Genomic DNA, 27905 nt, shown 5'->3' on the forward strand with positions numbered 1-27905 from the left:
TGCTGGACTAACAAGGGCACTGACCGGTACTGTATATTGCTGCTACTGGCCCTTTTAACAGCATCTATGGACATATTGGGACTTTTGGGACTACTGTCCCTTTAAGACTGTGATACATATTCTAGTGTACTGCCTGTAATATTATATGTGTATTAAGTTTAACCTGGGATATGTATGCAGCATTCACCTGATTGTTCGGTAGAATCACTCCATTTATTATATTGAGTGAAACTACCGAACAACCAGACCACCCAGGAATAAGTGTGCCTCCAATTACAGTTTGCAACAATGTTGCAAACGGGTAATTGGCAATCCGTGTAATGTATTCTTTGTCCTCTGGGTGGCCGCCATTCGGGAAACAAACACGTGGCGGCGGCCATCTTAAACTACCGAACAGCGGTGTTTTGCCGTCGAGTGTCTGGAACTAAAATCGGACACTTGACTAGGCAAACACCGCTGAGACCTCCATACTTCCAGAAATTCGTATGGAAACTACCGAATGACCCGCCGTTCGGTAGAAAGAACCCCATAAACAAGGGAATTCATTCAAACCCTCTCCAGGCTCTATAACACAGGCAATTCGCCTGTTTTCATTCCCTTGTTTGTGACCGACCGCAGGGCCAAAATGCATGGAACTGTTTTCGGATACTTTACCCATGCGGTCGGTCAAATCTTTGGAACCCCATATCTCACGAACCATTCATCCGAATTACTTGAATTTTGGATATGTTGTCCCCCTGAATAAGGGCTATCCAGCGATGCTGGATTTAAAGGTGTACCCCCGGGTTTTGGGGTACATCCAGAACTTGGCTGAAAAAGTGTACCGGATAATTGAGTTTAATGTTATCTGAGGGGAGGGGATGTGTGGGCTGAACCATGTATGTGATTGGTTATTTTATGCCTCCCCCTGGGTGTGGCCTGTATGTGGATTAGTGTAATAAAAGCCAGGCTGGATGAGCCAGTCCAGAGTTCCTGTTTTAACCTCAAAGTGATGTGTCGTCTCATTATTGGGGGAAGGATTTATTGTATGCTGTTCCAGTTGACTGCTAGGGGTACAAGCCTATTCGTATGGTTCCTATTCAATGGTATACAGCATTCATATGCTTGGGAGAAATTTAAAGGTTTCTCGGATTCGGTGATTGTGGTGTCTGCCAGAGTGCTTGGAGTCCTCAGGAAGCACTAGGAGCATCCATTAACGGAGGTACCAAGTCGGGGTGCCAGGTGATCCGTTACATACATCACCATCACCTTTCAGATGCGCTCCACAATGTATGATACCAACTTCTTTAGGTTCCCACACGGCTTCCAATAGTTGTAGTATCTCAGCTGTGTACTTGATTTCTTTACCCTCTGAGTTCAGTAGTCCTCTTTCTTTATACAAAGCTCCATGGGCATGAGTGGTTAAAAACGCATACTTTGAGTCCGTATAGATGTTCACCCTCAATCCTTCAGCCAATTGTAACGCTCATGTGAGTGCAAATAGTTCTGCCTTCTGTGCCGATGTTCCTTTTGACAATGGCCGAGCTTCTATCACCTTGTCTTTGGTTGTCACTGCATATCCTGCATAGCGAATCCCTTCTTTCACATAACTACTGCCGTCCGTATAATACTGGACATCAGGGTTCTGGATGGGAAAATCACGAAGGTCTGGTCTACTTGAGAACACTTCATCCATCACCTCCAGGCAATCATGTTGACTTTCAGTAGGTTGTGGCAAAAGGGTAGCTGGATTCAAGGTATTGACAGTCTCAAGATGCAGTCTTGGGTTTTCACATAACATAGCTTGATACTTAGTCATGCGGCTATTACTAAACCAATGATTGCCTTTATAATCTAGCAACGTCTGTACTGCGTGCGGGACTCGCACGTAAAGTTCCTGACCCAGAGTGAGCTTGTCAGCTTCGGCTACCAGCAGGGCGGCGGCAGCTACGGCTCTTAGACAAGGTGGAAGACCACTGGCCACTGCATCCAGTTGTTTTGACATGTATGCAACAGGTCGTTGCCATGATCCCAAGTACTGTGTCAATACTCCCACAGCTATTCTTCTTTGCTCGTGTACGTATAAGTAGAATGGACGTGTATGATCAGGTAGACCTAATGCTGGGGCGCTCATCAATGCCTTCTTAACATCTTCAAATGCCTTCTGCTGTTCGAAGGTCCACAGGAAGGGATCGTGTTCTGTACCTTTTATAGCCGCATAAAGAGGTTTCGCCAATATCGCATAACTGGGAATCCATATCCTACAGAAGCCTGCTGCCCCCAAGAATTCCCGCACTTGTCTTCTATTCTTGGGTATTGGTATTTGGCATACAGCTTCTTTTCTCTCTGGCCCCATTATCCTTTGACCTTCAGAGATATGGAATCCCAGATACTTGACAGTTGGCAGACACAACTGGGCTTTCTTCCTGGACACCTTCCTGGACACCACACATTCTCCTGGGATGGACTTTAAATCCAGTAAGTCTTGACTTAAAGCTGATCCAAATAGGGTAGGTGATTTTTTAAACCCTTGGGGCAGTCTTGTCCAAGTCATCTGGCGTTTCGAGCACGTTACAGCATTTTCCCATTGGAATGCAAAGATACACTGGCTTTCCGCAGCAATTCGTAGGCAAAAGAAGGCATCTTTGAGATCCAAAACTGTGAAGTAGGTAGCCCCACCCGGAATTAAAGCAAGCAGGTTATATGGATTGGGTACAACTGGATGTATACTTACTACCGCATCATTGACTGCTCTCAAGTCCTGCACAGGGCGATACTCATCTGTACTGGGCTTTTAAACAGGCAACAATGAGGTGTTCCAGGGGGAAGTACAGCATTTTAGGATACCATACCTTATGAACCTATCCAAATAAGATTGAATGTTCTTCTTGGCCTTTTGTGGGATATGATATTGTCTCAGGCTCACTGGATAAACCCCTAGCTTTAATTCAATACGAATAGGTGGAATATTGCGAGCAAGTCTTGGTGGGTTATTCTCTGCCCATACTCCTGGTACGTTAAACAAGGATTCATCACTCTTAGGGTTTTGGCTGGTCAACACTGTATAAAGTCGCCACTCTTCTTCCTTTGGTACTGATATCGTCATTATACCTGAAGGTCCAATGAACTTTAAAGATGTTGTTCCGATAGGCAGAAATGTTATCTGTGCTTGTAATTTTGATAACAAATCACGTCCTAGCAGTTGGACTGGATATTCAGGCATGTAAAGGAACTGGTGTTTTACTACGTGGCCTCCCAATGTACAGAGTCGACTTTTAAGAACCGGTTTAGCGGCACTCCTTCCAGTTGCTCCTATTACGGTGATAGTTCTTCCTGAAGGAGGAGCGACTAGGTCCGTCACCACCGAATGTTCAGCACCAGTGTCAATCATGAAAGAACTCCTTTTTCCCCCTATTGCTACATCGACCATAGGCTCCGCTCGGCCAAGGGGGATGGAGCCCGGTCGGTATCAATAGTCTTCCATGACAGTGTCAGCCAAACCCACAAAGTCCCTATCCTCTCTCTCTCTGGGTCTCTGCGCTGCTGGGTAATATCTATCTCCACTAACACTTCCTCTACTATTGCCACTATTCCCTCCAGGGCCTCCTCTTCCTCTCGCTCTGCCTCTATAATTACTGCTATTCCCTGCCCTAGGTCTATCTCTCTCTCTCTATCTCTCTCATATTGTTCCCTCAGTGGACACTCGCTTCTCCAATGCCCTTCTTCCCTACAATACGCGCATTGGTTCCTACTTAATGGCTCCTTATTCCACTTATTCTCGCCTTTTTCCGTTCCCCTATATACTTCCTTTTCCCTTCTATCTACGCCTGTGATAGCTACCGCTAGCATATCTGCTTTCCTTCGCATCTCACGCTCTTCCTCCTTTTTCGTCTCTGTCTCCCCATTCATATAGACCTTATTCGCTACCTCCATTAGTTGGGTTATAGACATCCCTACAAATCCTTCTAACTTCTGTAGCTTGCGCTTTATATCTCCGTAGGCCTGGCTGACAAAGGCAGAGTTAACCATCCGGGAATTCTCAGGAGCCTCTGGATTAAAGGGGGTATACAACCGGTATGCCTCCAGTAATCGATCATAAAAGGCACTGGGCGATTCATCACATTGCTGTAATACCTCAGCCGTCTTAGACATATTAATCGCCTTTTTCCCTCCGGCTTTCATGCCAGCAATAATAGCGTCCCTGTATGCTTTTAAATGGGCCATATCTGCGCCATTGACATTCCACTCCGGATCAGTATTTGGATAATGGGCTGCGGCCCATGCTGCCGGGTTGGCCTGATTCTGTGTACAGGCCACTTCTTCCAGCGCTTTAATTGCCGCTTGGTTTATCCATGTCCTTTCCTCATTATTAAACAATGTCATAAGCAATTGCTGGCAATCAGCCCAAGTGGGATTATGTGTCTGGATTATGGAGGTAAACAAATCCGTCATGGCATGAGGTTTATCGGTGTATGAGGAGTTATGGGTCTTCCAGTTAAATAGATCAGTTGTAGTGAAGGGAACATAAACGAATACGGGATCAGCTTGTTGTAATTGGCCTTCACCGTTAATATGTGTCGGGCCCGGTGTCAGTCGGAGAGGCATTTGATAATGTCGGGGTTGGAGGGTACCGGTCAGTTGTCGGGTTAGTATGGGGCTTCGTTTAGAAACGTCAGTTAGGGGTTCCGGTCGCGGGGTAGTAAGACGAGGGGAAGGGGACGCTTTTTCTTTACTGAGGGGGAGGTCAGTAAGTAAAATATTCCGGGCCGGGCTGGGAGGAGCCTGACCAGGAACTAGAAATTACATCAAATCTGGATAGGTGGGGTTAACAGAGGTAGGTACCGGAAGGGGAGGGTTTAGAACAAGAGGGCTGGACTCTGAGCTAGAGGAGGAAGTAGGAGGGGACAACGGGACAAGGGGAGTAGCGTTACCAACAGCACCTCCTCTTCCTCTTCCTGTAGAGGAGGAGTAAGGGGGCGGCATGGGGATCTCAGACTCAGGGGGCGTGTCCAAAATGGGCGCAATTACGGCCTTAGTGGACAAGCGAGTTCTGGCCACCATGAGGCGACATTGTTCCTCGCGGCATACCCGGATCCATTTTGGCAAGTCATTTACGGCCTGCTTCCAACGGTCAATATACGGAAACTGGCCGTAAAGTTCAGGCTTACCTGATACAGCCACGTGTACACGCTGCACCAGATTAGGATCCAAACTACCACGTGGCGGCCATGCAGACACCAAAGTAGGCCATTCCCTACTACATAAAGTAGTCAGGCGTGTTGGAGACAACTTTACCCCAAAATCACATACATTATATCCCTTTTTAAAGTTTTTCAACATACATCCTAAGGGATCCATAACCGTTGAATCTGACGCACCCATACTTAACAATGAAGCGTCGTCTCCAACAGAAACCAAACAAACACACTTCCAACGGTCACACCCGTTCCCTTGGCAACAGCACCACGTGGTACAGTTACTAGGCAAAACGCACACAACAAAACACACAGGGAATTCCCGTACACACACAGCTGTTACACCAGTCACTAAATAACTATTACTATGTCTTTTGGCGAAACCATACAGTCACCCACGCTATAATTCGCAATATGTAAATTACCCGTCTATAACATACCCTAGTAACATCGTCTTTACAAACAGTAGTTACAGTACGGTTAGCATTGGTTAGAGTACAATTTAAAGTCACAGTTCAGTTAATAGTGGTTATGGTGTTAAACATACAACATAGACAACAGTTATTAGTAGTTATTTACAGTATCAGTAGTTATTATACATGGTTATGGTACCGTGCGCTATAATACAGTTACACACTATTCACACTCTCGCTAGACGGCAGAGCTCACGCTATCTAGCAAGATATACACGCTACTACAACAATCTTTAACAAATTTACAATTCCCAACTAATCTATTGGCCAGTACCTCGATGGACTACCTAAAACTATTTACATCCGTTTTGGTCAGCCACGCTGCCCAAGCACCACATATAGCGAACTAGAGGGCGGAAATTACAACAGTACCCTCTTAGTCTATCTACTCTATCAAAAGTCTAGTGGGTTCCAAATTTACACGCCTTCCTACTTAGCCAAGATAGGTTGAGATCTAGCGAACCAAATTTACACAGGCGCCGCTTAGTCTCCAGGTCCCTCCGACCTAGCGAATGTAATATACACCCTAGAACACTAGTCTGACAAGACACCGGTGTCCGGCTTGGGCTATTTACACAGGACCCAGCCTGACTCCAATACCAAAATTAAACGGGCTGACTACAGGGCGTTTATATACGAGCGGTGCGCCTTCGCTCCTTCCCTCCACTGGAGGGGGCCAATTCCATACACAAATAACCCCTTATGGGCCTACCGCACAAATCGGTATCCAATACCCCTAGTGGGTCCACCGTCTAAAACAGTAGTCGTCTTACCTCCTCGTTCCTGAACCTGAGATTACACTCATCGACGGGGACACCCCAGCACTTACTACGTAGAGGCCGATGATCTCCTGGACAACAGACCAGTGGCGCCGAGACAAAAAGAGGTCCACGCAGAAGTTCAGGGGTGCAGCCGTAGAGAGCGTGGGCAAAGATAGACCGTCTCACGCCTCTGCTTCTCAGCTACCGTTGAACGATGAGCTTCCCGGCCAATGCACCAAATGATACCGGAGAAACGGACGGAAGCCGAGAGATGGACACAGGTTTCTTCAGGAAGGAAGAGATTCTTTATTCGATTCACCGACCGGGACTCAGAGGGACTAATGTCACGAAAATACAACAAGATCTGAGCCCCTAACAATAGTGTAGGTCCCTTATATAGGCATATAACTCCACCCATAACCAGCTCCACCCACACATACTCTTACCCAATCAACCGAACAAAGACTAACTTCCTGTTTGACCACATGGCTTGTCCAGCACAATGGAGGAGGGGAATACTATATCCTGTATTGTTGCACATGCTCCGTACACTACTGATTGTATCTTTGCCACGTGCAACCAACCGACCGATACATCAGTATATGCACGTACACATACCACGTGGCAATCTCGGCCTACTAAATTTATTTTTACCGAGATTCCACCACAGCAGGCACACACACACATGCAAGCAAGCTCACGCACTAGCAGGCGCACACACACACAGCTTAATGTAGTGGTTCTGGTGTCTATAGCCTGTCCCTGCAGGCTTTTGAATGTAAACACTGAATTTTCAGAGAAAAGGCAATGTTTACATTGCTTCCTAGTGACAGACACTCAGACGGTCACTAGAGGCGCTTTCTGTGTCAGTGCGGATTGGCTGAGATCATCAAGCTTGATGATCTCAGTCATAGAGGCAGGGTCAGTCGAGGGGAGACCAGCACGACGTTGAAAAAAAAAAGGTGAGTAAAACACTATTTTTAAAAACACACACAGACACCACGACTGACACACACACACCACGACAGACACACACACACACCTTGACACACACATATACCATGACAGACACACCATGACACAGACAGACACACACACACACACACCATGACACAGACACACACCATGACACAGACAGACATACACACACACCATGACAGACAATCACACAGCATGACACAGACACACACACACACACCATGACACAGACAGACACACACACAGCATGACAGACAGACAGACACAGACAGACACACACACACACCATGACAGACAGACACACACACACACCATGACAGACAGACACACACAGCATGACACAGACAGACACACACACACACACTCCCACTGACAGACACACACACACACTCCCACTGACAGACATACTTTTTGCTACCTGTGGGTGGGCAGACAGATATGTGTGCTGGCGGCCGCAGGCAGAACTTGAATGGCGGCCGCAGGGGAAGCTCTTCTGGCGGCCGCTGGGGGAGCAGGCTGTTCTGTCTCTGCTCCCCAGCGCGCAGCTTAATGAGACCTGACCCGGAATATGACTCATATTCTGGCCCCGGTCTAATTAAGTAGCGCGCGAGGGCGGGGGAGCAGAGTCAGAACAGCCTGCTCCCCCAGTGGCCGCCAGAAGAGCTTCCCCTGCGGCCGCCATTCAAGTTCTCCCTGCGGCCGCAGGTCACCGAAATGTCTCCCCGGCCCCAGGTGCTGACTCTTTTAAGTGTGATGTTTAAGCATGTTTACTTCCTGTATATTGGTTTCCTTGCCAACCATAGCCATGTGATTATGGTTGTGAGGTCTCCAATTATTGTGGATGGTCACCCATTTTACTCAGATGTTTCTTCTCATGTTTTATTTATGGTTTGGTATATAAAGGGGTTAGTCTCCTCTTTCAGTATGCTCCCTTGATAAAGGCATACATGCCAAAACATTGGGAGCTTTTATTTGATTTGTCACCCTCTTCTCACTTATTCTGACATTTTCATCTTTTCTGGTATGTATTATTTGTTGGACATTATTGTACAGGTGTCAGGATCGGGACAGGGATCCAACACGCAGAGTACAAACAGTAGCCAGATACGTATACCGGACCTTAGAATGGCCGGACTAACGTAAGTAGCACAGTATAGAATGGTCAAAGACAAGCCGAGGTCGAGGGTAACAGAAGACAGGTAAGCGAGAGACAAGCCGAATCAAGGGTAACAGAGATAAGCAGAGTAAGGTAAACAAGCCGGGTCAAAACCAAAAGGGATAATAGAATACACAAGCACTGAGTGACTAGAACAAGCTAGAACCACGACAGGGCAATGAGCTAATGAAAGAAGCTCTGTTAAATACCCTGTTCAGAGCAGTAACCACGCCTCCGAGGCGTCTTGATTGGTCCTGCAGCACTTGACTGACAGGTCATTCCGGGGGAGTGTCCTGATGACTACTTCCTGCCTAGATGCTGTAAAAGGCAGTCACTCCCTCGCGGCCGGCCTAGCATGACCGGATAGACCGCGGGGAAGGGAGCCATCAGACCGTCCGGATGGAGGAACAGCTAAGTCTCTACCTCTTTCGGAGGTAGAGACCACAGGTACCCTGACAGTACCCCCCCTCTCAGATACGCCCACTGGGCGGAATGAACCGGGACGAGATGGGAAGCGAGAGTGATACGCCCTGCGGAGACGGGGAGCATGAACATCCTCCTGAGGTACCCAACTCCTCTCCTCAGGACCATATCCCTTCCAATCAACCAGATATTGTACTCTCCCCCGGGAGATTCGAGAATCAATAATAGAGTTGACCTCATACTCCTCCTGACCCTCCACCTGAACGGAGCGAGGAGGGGCTATTGTGGAGGAAAATCTGTTACATATGAGTGGTTTCAGCAATGAAACGTGAAACGAGTTCGGGATGCGTAAGGTATTAGGAAGAGCTAAACGATACGCAACTGGATTGATACGGGTCAGCACCCTGTAGGGTCCAATATAACGAGGAGCGAACTTCATGGATGGCACTTTTAAACGGATGTTCCTCGTGCTCAGCCATACCCTATCACCTGGAACAAAGACCGGAGCCGCCCTTCTACGTTTATCAGCGTGTTTCTTAACCAACATAGAGTTGTGCACAAGGATTTGTCGAGTTTGATCCCACAACTTCCTCAAATTGGCAACATGAACATCAACCGACGGCACCCCCTGGGAAGGAGAATCCGAAGGAAGAATAGACGGATGAAAACCATAATTCATGAAGAAGGGGCTTGAATGAGTTGAATCGCAAACGAGATTGTTGTGTGCAAACTCCGCCCAAGGAATCAAACCGACCCAATCGTCCTGGTGTTCTGAAACGAAACAACGTAGATATTGTTCAACTTTTTGGTTAGTGCGTTCAGCAGCTCCATTGGACTGAGGATGATAGGCTGAGGAGAAATTCAATTTGATGCCTAGTTGGGAGCAGAATGATCTCCAAAAACGGGAAACAAATTGGGAGCCTCTGTCAGAGACAATTTGGGAAGGTATCCCATGCAACCGGAAAATCTCCCTGGCGAATATCTCCGCTAATTCGGGCGAAGATGGGAGTTTAGGTAAGGGAATGAAGTGAGCCATTTTAGTAAATCTGTCTACCACAGTGAGGATGACAGTCTGCTTTTTAGAGATAGGCAAATCAACAATGAAGTCCATTGCCAGACAGGACCAAGGCTTTTCAGGAACCTCTAAAGGGTGCAGAAATCCGCATGGAAGCGAATGGGGTAGCTTGGTCTTGGTACAAACTTCACATGCCCCGATGAATTCTTTAATATCCTTGCGTAAGTCAGGCCACCAAAAATCTTTAGAGACCAGAGCATAAGTCTTGCGGATACCAGGATGCCCAGCCACCTTGCTGTTATGGAGACAGCGTAGCACCTCCAGTTGGAGAGCGGCAGGAACGAAGTGTCGATCCCCAGGAGTCTGTTTGGGTGCCAAATGCTGAAACTTCATGATCTCAGAAAGCAATGGAGAGTGAATCCTGAGATTCGTGTTCGCGATGATATTCCCCTTAGGAACTATGGATGACAGAAGTGGTTCAGTTATAGTGGATGGTTCATATTGACGAGACAAAGCATCGGCTTTAGAGTTCTTAGAACCAGGTCTATACGTAAGTACATAATTAAAGTGAGTGAGGAACAAAGCCCAGCGAGCCTGCTTGGCGGACAAGCGCTTAGCCTCCCCAATATAAGACAAGTTCTTATGATCCGTTAGGATAGTAACAGGGTGTAGTGTCCCTTCCAGTAAATGTCTCCACTCCTTTAAAGCCTTAATGACCGCTAACAGTTCCCTCTCCCCGATGTCATATCTGCTCTCAGGCCCAGACATTTTTTTAGAGAAGAAACCACAAGGGTGTAACGGTTTATCCACCCCTAACCTTTGAGACAGAACAGCCCCAACTCCTGTCTCAGAAGCATCGACCTCGAGCAGGAAAGGCAGAGTCGTATCAGGATGAACTAGAATGGGAGCTGAGGCAAAAAGTTCCTTGAGAGTCTTAAAAGCACCAAGAGCTTCCTCAGACCAGAACTTAGTATCAGCCCCTTGTTTCGTCATATTGGTAATAGGCGCAATGATAGAGGAGTAACCCTTAATGAAGCGCCTATAGTAGTTGGAAAAACCAATAAACCTTTGGATAGCCTTGAGTCCTTTGGGCAAAGGCCAGTCTAAAATAGATTGGAGTTTACCAGGATCCATTTTAAAACCTTCCCCAGAAATCACGTACCCAAGAAAGTCTACCTGAGACTGATCAAAACTGCACTTCTCCAATTTGCAGTATAGACCATGTTGCAGAAGTTTGTGTAACACCTTTCTGACCTGTCTATGGTGAGTCTCAATCTCCTTAGAGTGTATTAGTATGTCGTCCAGGTAAACAATAACACAATCATGCTGAAACTCCCTTAGTACCTCTTTAATCAACTCTTGAAATACTGCAGGAGCATTGCATAGTCCAAATGGCATAACAGTGTACTCGTAATGGCCATACCGGGTATTGAATGCCGTCATCCACTCGTGACCTTGCTGGATTCTCACCAAATTGTAAGCCCCTCTGAGATCTAACTTGGTGAAGATTTTGGAGCCCTTAAGACGATCAAATAACTCGGTAATCAGTGGGATGGGATAGGCATTTCTGACAGTTATTTTATTTAAGCCTCGGTAATCGAAAACAAGGTCTCAGCGTGCCATCTTTCTTTTTAATGAAAAAGAACCCCGCCCCGGCCGGAGAAGAAGACCTCCTGATGAATCCCTTTTCTAAATTCTCCTGAATATACTCCTCTAGAACCGAGTTCTCCTGAACAGACAAAGGATATACATGACCCCTCGGAGGCATAGTCCCGGGTAGAAGCTTAATTTTACAGTCAAATGACCTGTGTGGCGGCAAAGAATCGGCATTCTTCTTGTCAAACACTGCCCTTAAGTCTAGGTAAAGGTCTGGTATTTGTCTTTCTGTGGACTGAGTAGGATTCTCCTTTATGTTAATATTAGCTAATGGAGAAACCTTGCACAAACACCGATCCTGGCAGCCCTGGCCCCACGAGAGTATCTCCCCTAACTCCCAATCAATAATAGGGTTATGTTTTTTCAACCATGGGTACCCCAGAACTATGGGAACGGAAGGAGACGAAATGAGCAGAAGAGATAATTTCTCCACGTGTAGGATGCCAACATTTAACTCAATGGGTATGGTTTCATGAAAGATAACAGGGTCTAGTAGTGGTCTACCATCTATGGCCTCAACGGCCAAGGGTGTCTCCCTTAGCTGGGATGGGAAATTGTTTTTACTGGCAAAGGCTTGGTCGATAAAATTCTCAGCAGCACCGGAATCTATCAAAGCCATAGCCCTTACTACTTCCCTCCCGCAAGTTAAGGAAACTGGTAGCAGAAGCCTGTGATCTTTATACTTAGGATTAGAGGACAAAATAGATACACCCAAGGCCTGTCCTCTAGAGAGACTTAGGTGCGAGCGTTTCCCGGGCGGTTAGAACAGTTTGAGAGTAAATGACCCTTAGCTCCACAATACAAACACAAACCCTCTCTTCTCCTGTACTGTCTTTCCTCCTCAGAGAGGCGGGTATACCCTATCTGCATAGGTTCAGGAAGCAAAGATACCGTGGAGTCAGGACTTGGAAAAGCGGGGGCTAACCTAATAGAAGGTCTCCGGTTCTTCTCTCGAGTGTTCTGTCTCTCTCTTAAACGTTCATCTATACGAGAGATGAACGAAATTACATCCTCTAAATTCTCAGGGAGTTCTCTGGTAGCAACCTCATCAAGGATTACTTCAGATAAGCCATTTAAAAATACATCCATATACGCCTGCTCATTCCACTTGACCTCTGACGCCAGAGACCTGAACTCTAGTGCATAATCCACCAGTGTTCGGTTCTCCTGTCTCAGACGCAACAGTAGTCTGGCTGCATTAACCTTTCTACCTGGAGGGTCAAATGTTCTTCTAAAAGCAGCTACAAAGGCGTTATAGTTATAAACTAATGGGTTATCGTTCTCCCATAATGGGTTGGCCCATCTCAGAGCTTTCTCAATAAGTAGGGTGATAATAAATCCTATCTTTGCCCTATCTGTAGGAAAAGAGCGAGGCTGCAATTCAAAATGGATACTAATTTGGTTTAAGAAACCACGACACTTCTCAGGAGCCCCACCATAGCGTACTGGGGGGGTAATGTGAGAAGAAGCACCCACTGTGGCTACCTCTAGACCTGAACCGGCAGGAGAAACAGGGGTATTACGTATCTCCTCTGGTGGGTTATTGGCACGAGATAATAGAGCCTGTTGCGCAAGCGCCATCTGATCCATTCTGTGATCCATGGCTTCAAACCTAGGATCTGGAGAGGCAAGCTGACTGTTTGTACTCGCAGGATCCATTGGCCCTGTCGTAATGTCAGGATCGGGACAGGGATCCAACACGCAGAGTACAAACAGTAGCCAGATACGTATACCGGACCTTAGAATGGCCAGACTAACGTAAGTAGCACAGTATAGAATGGTCAAAGACAAGCCGAGGTCGAGGGTAACAGAAGACAGGTAAGCGAGAGACAAGCCGAATCAAGGGTAACAGAGATAAGCAGAGTAAGGTAAACAAGCCGGGTCAAAACCAAAAGGGATAATAGAATACACAAGCACTGAGTGACTAGAACAAGCTAGAACCACGACAGGGCAATGAGCTAATGAAAGAAGCTCTGTTAAATACCCTGTTCAGAGCAGTAACCACGCCTCCGAGGCGTCTTGATTGGTCCTGCAGCACTTGACTGACAGGTCGTTCCGGGGGAGTGTCCTGATGACTACTTCCTGCCTAGATGCTGTAAAAGGCAGTCACTCCCTCGCGGCCGGCCTAGCATGACCGGATAGACCGCGGGGAAGGGAGCCATCAGACCGTCCGGATGGAGGAACAGCTAAGTCTCTACTTCTTTCGGAGGTAGAGACCACAGGTACCCTGACAACAGGTATGTATTTAAGTTTGTATCAGGAATGATACTATTGATTCCTAGAATTGAGTATTGACTATGCTTTGTCTTTGATTAGGTTATATTATTTGCATGTATTGTATATGTAAAGTCTTATCTATGCTGTGATTTATTGATATATAATTTGGATACCTGTGATTTTGTACCCGTATAGTAAAGTACATTTTATTTAGTTGGTTGTGTTCTTTATTCATTAGTATTGTCCCTTTAAATATATCAGACACAATAATGTATACATTTGTCAAGAAGCACTAAACTACCTTAGAATCTAGATATAGTATTACCAAAGGATATGCTTCTCAATTATAATGTTGATAGAAAAATGGTCTAAAATAAGGCAACACGTTGATGCTGATGTAAATCTCACCCAGGGATGATGCAAGACTATCTGCACCCTAGGCAAGACCAGCTACTTGCGCTCCCCCCCTCAAAACAAAAATTGCCAACTTTGTGTCTCTTTCTTCTTCCAGACGCTTTGTCTCATGCTCCCCCAACTTCTCCTTTCAGCCCCACTGTGTTTCCCCCCCCCCCCCCAGCCACCTGTGTGTATCTCTTTCTCTTCCTGCCCCTTGTTGTGTCTCTCTCTCCCCACCATAGTGGGCCTCTCTCTCCCCTCAGTACCTCTGCATGTCTCTTTGCTCCTGCCCCTTTGTGTGTCCGGCCAGCCCCTCTGTGTGCCTTTTCGTCAATCCAAGCCTCTCTGTATCTCTTTTGTCCCCCATGCACCTCTGTGTGTCACCTAACCCCCTTCTGTCTCTTCAACCAGCACCTTTGTGGGTGTTTTTCTCCCCCCTCAGTGGGTCTCTTTGTCCCCCCTCAGAGTGTCTCTGTCCCCCCAGCCTGTCTGTGTGTCTCTTTGTCCCTTCAGTCCTCTGTGCCTCTCTTGCTTTGCAGTCCCCTGTGTGCATCTCTTCCCCCAGCCCTCTACTCGCTCCTTAGCCCTGTATTCCTGCCCCTAATCTCAGCCCTCTATGGGCCTCTTCCCCTCAATCAGTGTGCCTCTTTTTTCTATCTCCACCCTCTGTGTGCCTCTCCCCCAACCCCAGTCCTCTCTGTGCCCACCTCCCTGTGGCGTGCCTGAGCCGCGGACCATGGAAGAGGAGCTGCTGTAACCTTTCCCTGGTCTGACAGAAGCAGTTCAGCACACCCTGCGTGTTTATATGTGCCAGTGTGTGTGTGTATCTGTGTTTGCATGTGCGAGTGTGTATCTGTGTGTGTGTATGCATCTGACACACAGATACACACACACACACACAGGCACATAGTGGCACACAGATACATACACTGACACACAGATACACATACTGACAGATACACACACCTTGACACACAGATACACACACACTAGCACATACACCCACACACTGGTACACACACTGACAGATGCACTGACACACAGACACTGACACACATATACACACCTTGACACACAGATACACAAACTGACACATGCACACACAGATTCACACACTGACACAGGTACACACACATATGTTTACATTTCCTGTACACTTACCTTTTTTTCTGCAGGAGGATGTTCAGGACTGCTGGCTGAGCCTCGTGTGCTGCTCAGTCCCTGCTTCTCCTTCTCTCCCTCCAGCTGCCTGCGCGCTCTGACTGGGAAGAAGTGCTGTCACTTCCTCCCAGCATCCGATAGTACAGGGGTCCAGTCACGGTTTTAGATTACCGCAGCGCATGACCCCTGTATAGCGATACTCATTGGGTGGCCCTAAATGCTTGGGCCATCCGACGGACAAATCGCAGCAGAACCCCAATTTTGTTCGGAACACTAATTGGGAAAAGCTGCCTTATACTATACCAAGTTACCCCTCTCTTGCTATTAGTCTTCTTAACCTTACCTTATGTAATCAAACCCTCTTTAACCTTAAACCCTTCTTTTCCCCAACTACTTCTAACTTTATCTTTAACCCTGCATGCATTTACTCGCTTTCCTCACAGATTCAAACACAATACACAACACATTACAAATAAGAATATGCAAATACATAAATACATATTTTTTGTTTTTTTACATTTATACATATGCAGTTGTCAAATATGAATATGTTTTTAGATGGCTTTTAGGCCTGCAATGTCCAGTTAATACATTCATTATATTGATTTATATGCCTTTTTTGGGTTGGGTAGCAGGGGGACCTTAAAAGTTAGTGCCTACCTGACAAGTAAATCCAGCCCTGAAACTTATATAGCTGACCGGCATGCCCAACAGTGCAATTTGACCAAGTTTATAGTACCTTTGCAAACATTTATAACATACCGTACTTTCAGGTTTTCTTGCTTTATTTTAGTTTGTATATTTGTTTTAAAATGCTTGCTTACTGGTTAAAAAAATGTCAAGAGATGGACATTCCTTTAAATATATATATTTTGTAAAGACAGGCATTCAGTCAGTTTCTCTGGAAATTGGTTTAATTTGGCTAGTGGACGATCTGTCCATGATAAGCTCCAGGCTTACCGTACTTAAAAAAGGAACAAAAAAACCTACAAACCAACAGTAAAGTATAAAAATATGTGATATTGTGATTATTGTTAAAAATAAATATCTAAACAATTATTAGCTGAATAATTGTTATATACATCTTTCACCAGTAAAAGCATCATTGTCTGGTTGGCGATAGATACATCTTCTTTCTTTGACGTTTCTTACTTCTTGTCCCTAGGTCTGATTGAGACCTTTAAGTTTTTTTAGGTCTGTAATGTTTGGTGACATACTGTGGACTGAGGCTTGACCATGGTTGGTACAGAGTGATGTTTCAATGGTGATAAGGATCAGTAGAAAGCAGTACAAAAGACAGTTTACATATCTGCATCATAAACAATGCAAGATCCTTATTTGTTTCAGGATTGCTTCTTCATATGGTTGTAGTTTCGGTCACAAACTGTCTTGTTGACGCTCTTGTCTGCAATATGTGGTTTCCTATTTTTAGGTAATATTAGAAGCACCAAAACAGGGAGAATGTGTAGACAGAAACCAAGAGATCTGCAAGAAAAAATTATATGAAAGGCTTTTTATGAAAATTAGCTTGGTCATAAATCTCTTATCTTACACTCAGCAGTGAACTGAACTGATCTGCGGTCTGCTTTACCTACAATTTGCATTCATGCAGTACTTAATATTGTTCCCTGACTGGTTTGTAACAGAAGCAATTAAACACTCATCAACCGCTCATTGCAGTTTGCACATTAACCATAGTAACTGATTTGAAAAAAAATTACGTGTGCTTTTTACATTATTTAATTATTTAATTAATGATCCACTCCCAAATTATCAAGAGAGAAAAATGGGCTCGTGACTCTTACCTGTACAGCTCCAGTGACTGCCCAAGTTCAAGCAAAAGAAAGGGTGCCACAGTGTAACTCATTGTTATCTGCGTACATAGCCAGGTTAGCACATCATATACAGCTCTGTTCATCGCTGTGCCTTGGAACAGCGGTCGTATAGTACTCCTCATCTGGCCAAGCAAAAGAAAATAATTTGCTATTTAATCCTTTATAACTACAGACTGCATGCTATGCATCCCAAACTCCGTGTTTAGTTCAGTTATTGCCATGCCATAAGTCATAAAGAGACTGAACAAAATGTAAGGGCTGAACATGTATTTTGTTGAAATCCTCCCAAGGTGGTTTACAGACCAAAGTGGGACAACCTCAAATCCAGGATATTTCAGAAGCAAAGGTCTGGGCACTCAGTGGTTAATCCAATGCAGGCTTTATTGGACACAGGAAGGCTTTTAAAATTTTCTAAGTAATTGGCTAAAATGAGAATTCCCTAGATAAAAACATTAGGAACTTGCTCTATACCCAGGCACCCCGTGCTTCTCACACACTAGTTTTTCCTTGATACTTTTCTAGCTGCTCTTTACTTCTTCAAACAAACCTGTTTCTCTCGTTACCCAAATTGTCATGTGTGTCTGATAATCAGAAAACTTTACTTACAACCATTTGTATGAATGAATGCATTGTTGTATCTTGTTTGTTTAACTCATTATGATTTATTTAGCTTAAATATATGTGCACATACATACATTCAGCATGTTACGTGTGGCAGTGTATGCATGTGGACAGCATCAGAGGCGGCTCTCTAATTAGGTGGTTTAGGCGGCCGCCTAAGGCCTCGCGCTGGCTGGGGCCTCGTGGCCACCTAAACCGCCTGTGGGCAGACTGTGTCAGGTCCTCGGTCACTGACCGAGGACCTGACACCAGGAGGAGGCCCGGCGGCTTGCCCGGTATGCCGCTGGGTGCGAGGCTCCTCCTGGCTGCCCGGCCAGCCACCGCAGACACCGGTCTGCAGCTCCGCAGTGAGCAGAGCTGCAGACCATGTGTCTTGCGAAAACCAGCCAATCAGAGCGTTGCCGCAGGTTACCATTGCAACACTCTGATGGTCTCGCGAGATTACATGGAGCTGCAGACCGGGAGCAGTGGCCACCGGACCACCAGGGAGCCCACTGGACCACCAGGGACTAAAGGTAGGTTCTCTCACCCCCCACCACACTCAGCCTCCCTACCACCCTCCCCACCCCCCTCAGCCAGCCTCCTCACCCCCCCCACCACCCTCAGCCTCACCACCCCCCACCACCTTCAGCCTCACCCCCTCACCACCCTCAGCCTCACCAGTCTCAGCACCCTCAGCCTCACCACCACCCTCCCTCACCCCCCCTCCTTCTCAAATCAACCCCTCCTCACTCTCAAATCAACCCCCCCCTTCACTCTCAAATCAACCCCCCCTCACTCTCAAATCAACCCCCCCTCACTCTCAAATCAACCCCCCTCACTCTCACATCAACCCCCCCTCACTCTCACATCAACCCCCCCCTCACTCTCACATCAACCCCCCCCCTCACTCATCAACCCGCCCCCCCTCACTCTCACATCAACCCTCCCCCCCTCACTCTCACATCAACCCCCCCTCACTCTCACATTAACCCCCCCCTCACTCTCACATCAACCCCCCCCTCACTCTCACATCAACCCCCCCCTCACTCTCACATCAACCCCCCCCTCACTCTCACATCAACCCCCCCTCACTCTCACCATCACCCCCGCTCACTCTCACCATCACCCCGCTCTCCCTCTCACCATCACCCCCCTTTCCCTCTCACCATCACCCCCCTCACACCATCACCCGCCATACACACAACACACTTCAGTCTCAGACAAAAACGCAAACATGCTCACAGAGACATACATTCTCACACACGAGGATACTCTCTGTCAGACACACTCTCAGGCACATACACAGGTAAACTGTGCATCAATGTGTATATGTGACACTTTTTTGTTAGTGGGGCCTCTGGACAACATTATTATACTTCTGTTGAATCTTACCATAGGATGTCTACCATGGCAAATACTTTACTCACCCTGCGAGCAGCTAATGAAACTGGAATAGCAGTGCAGAAAGTGAGGTAGTATCCAGGATGTACACCATGCCAGAATGCCGACAGTATGAATGTGGCAAACAGCGGGCTAAATGGGATCCGGTCATAGCAAACCCTGCAAATGAAAGGAGTGTTAAATATACTTTTCAGGTTGGTATATGATCTTATAGGCACATTGCCTTTACGACTGATGGAATAGGTGTAAATGAACTAGGTATTAAAAGGGACACTATAGTCACCAGAACAACTACAGCTTAATGTTGTTGGTCTGGGGAATATAGTCAGCCCCTGCAGGCATTTTGCTGTAAATATTGCCTTTTCAGAAAAAAGACAGTGCTTTCATTGCTCCCTATGGATAGCTCTAGTGGCAGTCACTCAGATGGCCACTATAGGTGCTTCCTGGGGGCTGAACCTTCCTCATAGAGATGCATTGATTCAATGCATCTCTCTGAGAAGAGGCTGATTGGCCAACATTGTGTTTGGCTCAGTCCTCATTCCACCTCTATGGCTGAGATCATCAGAATTGACAATCTCAGCCAAGGAGGCAGATCTGGTGTGGGGCCAGCACTGCAGACCCGTGCGATGCTAAAACATTCGATTTTTCTACCTTATTAAGGGGGGACGGAAGGGCTAACAGGATTTTTTTAACTCTATAGTGTCAGGAATACATGTTTGTATTCCTGACCTATAGTGTTCCTTTAAGCTTTTGGCTACTGTAACTTCTCTTACACCACACATTAATGATTGAGCCTTATTACCCATTGTACAGCTCTGCAGAATCTGTTGGCATTATTTAAATAATAATAATTATTAAGGATGAAGCATTGGGATCTTTAGAGCAGCCATTTTGAACAGAAACCCTGTCAATTAGCAGTATTATGACAGATTGTGAAGGATCCAGAAACCCTTAGAATTGGTACTTAACTCTTTTAGCCAAATCGCTGTTTGTATGTTCCAGTTGTCAATGAACACCTTGAAACTTGTAGCTGTCTGAGAGAGTGAAAGAAATATGAATTTAAGAAGTAGGCAGAATTTTTAAAGGATAACAGATATTTAGAAACTAAAGATATTTAAATTGATCACTAACCTCAATTTTTACTATATCCAGGTTGGACAGCAAATCCCATCTCTCTGTCCCGTCCTCAGATATCCCATTAAATCCAAAGCCAGCAGCGTTGTTTATGGCATCTGCTACTCACACATGAAAAACAATACATTGGTATCAGAATCAGAATTCACTGATGCAAGTTCTAGAGCAGTTTGTGTTCTATATTTCCTGTAACAATGTTATAGCAACCCTACAATGCTTCGTGTCAGAATAGCCAGCAGATATATATAGATATGAAGAAAATTTTTAAACTGAAAATAATTTTTCGTTATACACAGACTCCCTGTTTCCCCACCACCGTCAGCCCTCCGGTGCCCCCAGTTCTGACGAACAGTGACATTTGCCCCCATCTGCCCCTCGCCCCTCAATACTCCTCTGTTCCTACCGCACAATATGCAGTCAGTCCAGTATATCCGAACATCTCATCTGTTTCCTCACTGAATTTCCAGCTGTACAAGATCTCCAGTGAGGAATCAGATTAGATATTTGCATGTCCCTGACTGTGTCAACTCAGCTCATACATTGCCTCTGAGTCTCAATGCTGCTTGCCCGTGACAGGGCTAAGAATAAAACAAACTGCCTCAGTGAAGACCATGGCAAGGACACATGCTATATCTGCCATACCCTAGGTACACCACTGCCACTTAGTCACAAAACCTGGCCAAATATAGTGTTCATATTTTTATTTTGCGTTTTTCACACAAGCACTGTTCTTTCACTGTTGATGATGTCGTCATCATCATCCTTACATGTTTTATTGCAATACACTACCCATATTTCTCTTCAGCAATGTCCCAAGAGTACAACAGTAACCTACAACGTACAGGTATTATTATTTTATTTTTTGTAGTTGCAGGGCTAAATATGGCACCTGTTCATTTCAGTCTGAATACGTGGAATGGACAAATTAATTTTCTGAGTCTATGTGACCTTTGAGACAATATATGGCAGCCCAGGAAAGAAAATAACCCACGTTATGACATGCCATTTGCCATTTGCGTTCCATCCACGCTGAAGTCCCACGTGACTGGAACCAGGAAGTACAATGCGTTCCATCCACGCCGAAGTTCCACGTGATCGGAACCAGGAAGTATAACGCCGACGGAGGAATGGAACGCAAACTGCGTTCCACTCGAAAAAGACCTTGAATTTTGATTATGCACAGCATATAAAGAACTGTATGGACTTTCAAACATTAATCTAGCCAACTGAGGAAGCCACGTCAGGCGAAACGCGTTTTGGCAGTATTTTGTTTATTCAAATAGATTTTATCCACATTTATTTTTATCTGTTATTCAATAAATTTTTCATTTTACATCTATCTGGATTTTCTGCTGTTTACCACTAGGAGGAATTTTCCATACTACAGGTATCCAGATCAAGCATCCAGACCGGATATCCAGACCATCCACAGAGGGATTTGGATCACCCTAAAAAGATCCTAAGGCCATCCACACCAGAGCCAGGTCCAATATTGGCTCTACTCTTGTGAGTGTAATTATTTCATGTATGATTTAGAGTTATCTGCACTATTTGTATACCTCTCTGTCTCCACAGCATTGCTGAATTCATTGAAAAGAGAGGAAAGGATAGTATTTGCTCCACCTATTGTGTTTGTATTATATATATTTTTAGTGTTGGTATAGGGGATACCACACAGGTGTTTTAGAGCTTTACAGTCACTATTAGATATACCACTGGTCTGGTATTTATTTCTTGCATTTGCAAAATTAGGTAACACAGGGTATTCCAAATCTAGTGATTTCAGTTGTTTGGTGTAGATACTTTATCACAAATTCTGGCCACATTTAGTGGTTATACTTCAATTTTTATTTTTTTTATTTTTTTAATACATGAATTCAATTTTGGCAGGACATGTAATAATCCTAATATGTGCAATATTTGCATTGTCCCATGTACTGGTTTTCTTGGTTTTTTTTTTTTTTTGGGGGGGGGGGGGGGGGGGGGTCACAGGACCAAATATATTAGATGCCCCTTTCAAACTTGAAAATTTTATATGGTTTTCTGGGTCTGTCACTTTTGAGACAGTATGACACCGTAGGAAAGACAATTACCCACATGATGCAATACCATTTTCAAAGGTAGGCAACCCAGAATATTCCTAATGGAGTATTTTGAGTTAAAAAAAAAAATATTATTTCATGAAGATAGAATCTTTATGGCCTACTAATTTTGGCTGCGTTGGAATTTCACTGAAGAGTTACAGTTAAGAGATCCAGTTAAGAGATATACTGAAACAAAGTAGAAGGCCTACTTTGTCTCTGTATATTTTCTACGCCTGACATTTCTTGGCACTGGGATAAGCTACCGCCATCAAGAAGTGTCAATTCCAGGGTGACCAGATCCACCATGTTTTCTGGGACACATAGCATATATACATATTGATGGAGAGCACATGAAGAGGGTAGCCCTGAAATATATAGAATTCAGAAGAATGTGTATAAGATTAAGCAATTAAGCAATGAAGAATCCTGTACAATATGCATTATACATAATGCATGGCAACCCTTTTCATGCATATTCATAACTATGACAAAATTATATGTGTCTCTGTAAACATGGTGGATCTGGTTACCCTGGTCAATTTCCCAGCCGTCTCCACTGAACACTGTCCGGAACTTTCTTAAAGGACACGGAGGCTCCTACTATGCTTATTCTCTTTCTTTATTCCTAAGCAGCAACAGAGAGAGATACTGTAAATATTCTACAAAAATTTAAATAAGAACATCATTTACCCCAAAGGGTTAACCATATATAACACATTAGAGTGGCCCTAGCATAATAATGTCCCATGGGACCTTAAGCCACTCCTCTTTCTTTTGCTGCTGCCTCCTCAGCTAAGTACAATTTTCTTCTCCTGTCATGATTTGAGAATTTGCATTGTGTAATTTTCACTGTTTGGGCTAATTACCCTTTATTACTTGTTTAATTATTACATTTATCTCTCTTAAGTCTCTCTTTAATTGTGTTTTTCAGCTTTGTATTCCCTCCCCCCCCCCCGTCAGGTCGATTTGTTTATTTTCCGACCGTTGCTCTTCTCCCTGCCTTATCTGTGTGCCTTATCACACCTGAGGCTCTCCTCACACGTTGGGTGCTGTTCCTTTCCGCTGTCCTGGAGGATCACGGCGCCAGCCGCGGCTCAGTGCCACTTGCGCATGCTCACATCGCAAGTGCACATCGCGGCGGCCGTAATTTTGATACTAGGCCATAATTCTTACCTTGAGACAACTGGCCAGGATTGTCGGCCTCTTCTCAGCGTCAATCCAAGCCATATTCCCCGGGCCTCTGCACCACAGGGCACTCCAACGACTGAAAGCCAAATACCTTCGCTCAGGGCACTCACACTCAGACTCTGTTCCTCTCGACTGCACCGCCAAAGAAGAACTCAAGTGGTGGCTACAACACATGGAAGCATGGAACGGCCGAGCGATCTTCGGAACCACCCCAGACATCATAGTGGAATCCGTTGCAAGCATGCTCGGCTGGGGGCGCGCTGTGGAGCTACCTCCACTGGAGGAAAATGGTCCCTAGAGGAACAGAGATTACATATCAACTGCCTCGAACTGCTAGCAGGATAGTTTGCTCTATGGAGTCTTTTTTAAGTATATCGACCAACTGCTCCATTCTATTACACATGGACAATATATCAGCGGTCCGATATATCAACCACCTCGGGGGCACGAGGTCAACAATACTAGCAGAACTGGCGAAAGATTTCTGGCAATTCTGTCTGGACCGCAACATTTTGGTACAAGCAGAGTACATTCCGGGGATGTCCAACAAAGTGGCGGATTGGAATTCCAGACACCTACGAGATGCCAGCGACTGGCGGATGAACCCGGTCATCTGCAGCCATTTACGATCACTTTGGGGCCCCCTGGACATCGATCTCTTCGCATCACGCTTGAACACACATTTGCCAAAGTTTTTTAGCTGGAGTCCGGATCCGGAAGCTCTGGCGACGGATGCTTTCCTCCAACCGTGGCCTAAAAGCCACTACGCCTTCCCTCCTTTCTCCCTCATCGCACGAACTCTACTGCATCTCAGACGTCACCGAACCTCCTTGATCCTCATAACCCCCTTTTGGACGTCACAGCCCTGGTTCCCTACGCTCATGGAAATTTCCATAGATCTTTCGAGATTACTACCGGTGACAACCGACCTCATACTGGATGCCGACGGGAACTCACACCCCCTTCTACTTCAGGGACATCTCAAGCTCTTGGCATGGCTCCTCTCAGGGGACCCTGCTACATCCCAAATGTTCCACAGGCAACTCTGGATCTCCTGGCAGGAGCTTGGGCCCCAGGAACAAGGAAGTCATACCTACATGTCTGGAACGCATGGAATAGTTGGTGCATGGAACAACACGTGGATCCCATATCTGCAAATGTGAGTCAGGTTCTAAGTTTCCTTACTTCACTTTTCGACTATGGTCTGGCATATCGTACAATCAACTTATATAGATCAGCGATTTCGGCAGGTCATCAGGGCTGGAATGGACTCCAAGCAGTAAAGCACCCATGTCGACTTCTATGTGGCATCAAGTTTGCATTCCTACCAAGACCTAAATATGCAGCCTTGTGGGATGTTGGCCTAGTTCTCCGACTTTTTTAAAATTGGCCAAAAAATGAGGAACTTTCGATCAAGCAGCTCACTGCTAAGTTGGTTACTCTATTGTGTCTAATCTCCTGTAAACGTGTCTCAGATGTCCGAGCACTGGCACGCTCGTTTACACCAGAAGGTGTCTCCTTTAACATATCAAGACGTACGAAGACATCCATTACATCAGTCTTCTACCCAGCCTTTCCACATAACGTTAATTTATGTCCAGTAGCCTGCCTCAAGGAATATGAGGCAAGGACCGCCTCGATTTGTGATCCCCGGTATCCAGATCTGTTTCTGGCACTCCAACAACCTCACCATCCGGTCTCTACTATTACCATATCTCGCTGGGTTAAATGGATCATGGAGTCGGCAGGCATTGATACCTCCACGTACGGAGCACACTCAGTAAGGGGTGCTATGGCATCAAAAGCCTTTTCTCTAGGTTGTAGACTGGAAGACCTCCTCTGTGCAGCTGATTGGTCCAGAGAATCTATGTTCCGAGAATTTTATTTTATTTCTGACCAATTTCTCATTTTTCAACTTCAGTGATCACGCAGCTTTGAACTAGCATAATAGGAGCCTCCGTGTCCTTTAATAAAATTACCAGATTTTACTAATTTCATGATGTAAAGTCATGACTTTAGAAAGGACACGGTGGCGAGTATTATCCCACCCAATCCAGGTAAGTTGCACTCTCCCTGTGAATATACTGTCACGTAATGGGGCACGAGTTGTGTAATAATGTGATTTTGTCCTTTCACCTGATGTCTAGTTCTGAACTGACAAATTGTTTTTGGTAGATAAGATCGTAATATAATATGGATAATAATATCCAAGAACGTATTTTACCATTTTCATTCTTTGTCTTACAGCCTCCTAATTGGGTTGTTATTCTGGTCCATGCCTGCCCATAGAGTTCAAGCAGAAGGTTGCCTGTTCCATCCGGAGCCCGCTGCACATTTATTGGCTACATCGTTTTTCTGTTTGAGGAAGTGTTCACCGACAACATCAAAAGAAAGAGGAGTGGCTTAAGGTCACATGGGACATTATTATGCTAGGGACACTCTCATTGGTTAATGTGTTATATGTGGTTAACCCTTTGGGGTAAATGATGTTCTTATTTAAATTTTTGTTGAATATTTACAGTATCTCTCTCTGTTGCTGCTGAGGAATAAAGAAAGAGAATAAGCATAATAGGAGCCTCGGTGTCCTTTATAAAATCATGACTTTACGTCATGAAATTAGTCTCTGTCTATAGAGGAACCTGTGGTCTCAATGTGAAGGAAAGCACTCATAAGGCATCAAAATAAACAAAAGTACTGCTTCATTTTAAGAAAACATGCTTTAGCATATAGTCAATGTCTTAATCCTATTACCTTGGCATATTAAGGAAAGTTTGGTAATGGGACTGAACTGGTGACTGTATGACATTGCACAACTGCAAAAAATGAAGTTGTCTTTATTATTTTACTTTAGATATGTTATCGTGTGCACTTAACAACAACTGGGCCACTAATTGCTCATTAAATATACATGTTATGTATTAGTTAGTGTACTGTGCATATATACATGGATATGAATATATGTGTAATATTATAGACATAATAATACATATATTAAAAATGAACACAAATTAATATAAATATATGTATATATACATAATACTCTCAGAAATCACATAAATTAAAAATTCTATCTGTACATTGTGGATTGCTAGTAAAATGTATAGATTGGGAGAAAACTCTATTTAAAAAGAGATCTTTCTATCACATGTCAATCGCATGTCAATTCTTTGGCACAAACTTCTCTGCTGAAGATCTGAGTTACAAGAAGAGCAGGAAAGACTCCCTATAGGCAATCGTCCTGCTCTCCAAGCACTGCAAACACAGCACAGGAGCTCAATGTTTGTGAATGTATATTATACAGTTGCAAGAAAATACGCCTTCTGAAGTGGCCCAGTCAGAGTCCTGACCTCAACCCGATTGAGATGCTGTGGCATGACCTCAAGAAAGCGATTCACACCAGACATCCCAAGAATATTGCTGAACTGAAACAGTTCTGTAAAGAGGAATGGTCAAGAATTACTCCTGACCGTTGTGCACGTCTGATCTGCAACTACAGGGTACTATTTATTAAAGAATACACCCCTGGGTAATTCAAAAGGCATTTTTTTGAACCTTAGCATGGGATCATTTTTTTCACTAGTATGTTCCAGGTGTAGTGGTAATGAGCATTTTATTAATGTATTTTTTTTACTTTTTAAAACTCGTTTTTAAACTTTTTTTTTGCTTATTACATTTTTTAAGCTTTCTTAACTTTTTTACACTATTTTTTATAAACTTTTTTTTTACCGTTAACCCCTAACAAGCAGTTAGCACCACTAACAGTAAATTCCCCACTTTCACATAACTCCCACCCCAGCTAGCAAAATATATAATTTTAAAATATTTTAATAAATTAAATAAATGGAACCACTGAGGGTTAAAAAATAAATAAAGGTTAATCCTCAGGTGTTAAAAAAAATAAGATCACAGTATAATACTGTGATCTGTATTTTGATCACTGTAGGCAGTGATCAACTGGCAGGGAAGGGGTTAATTTTTATTTGGACTGGGTAAAGGGGGGTGGGATTTTTTTACTTTTTTAAAATGTTATTAAAACATTTTATTTAAACTTTATTTTAAACTTTTTTTTAATTTTTTTTTAATTTAAATTCTTTATTTTTCTTGTGCATGGATAGACAGTTAACATTGTTCTTGCGATGCCACAACAGCATTGGCAAGCTAATTAGAGACAAATGGTTTGACATGGCATGCAATTTGACAGCACATTTTTATAATAATGTCGTGTTAAAGCCGGAAAGGTTGTGCCAAAA

At 44.7% G+C, this 27905-nt stretch overlaps 1 protein-coding gene across 1 annotated transcript in view; it reads right to left on the minus strand.

Annotated features, from left to right (window-relative positions):
- Positions 1–15945: 15945 nt before the first annotated feature.
- LOC134591172 (lysophospholipid acyltransferase 2-like) overlaps positions 15946–27905 on the minus strand; it is a 58107-nt gene continuing 46147 nt past the window's right edge. The window contains exons 9-13 of the mRNA XM_063444449.1: positions 20381–20484; positions 20219–20283; positions 19276–19408; positions 17216–17367; positions 15946–16895 (exon numbers count right to left, since the gene is read on the minus strand). Of these exons, the coding sequence (XP_063300519.1) occupies positions 16754–16895; positions 17216–17367; positions 19276–19408; positions 20219–20283; positions 20381–20484 (596 nt within the window). The 3' untranslated portion in view covers positions 15946–16753. The remainder of the gene's footprint in view (positions 16896–17215; positions 17368–19275; positions 19409–20218; positions 20284–20380; positions 20485–27905) is intronic.

The sequence above is a fragment of the Pelobates fuscus genome, chromosome 1 (assembly GCF_036172605.1).
Source record: "Pelobates fuscus isolate aPelFus1 chromosome 1, aPelFus1.pri, whole genome shotgun sequence".
Lineage (NCBI taxonomy): Eukaryota > Metazoa > Chordata > Amphibia > Anura > Pelobatidae > Pelobates > Pelobates fuscus.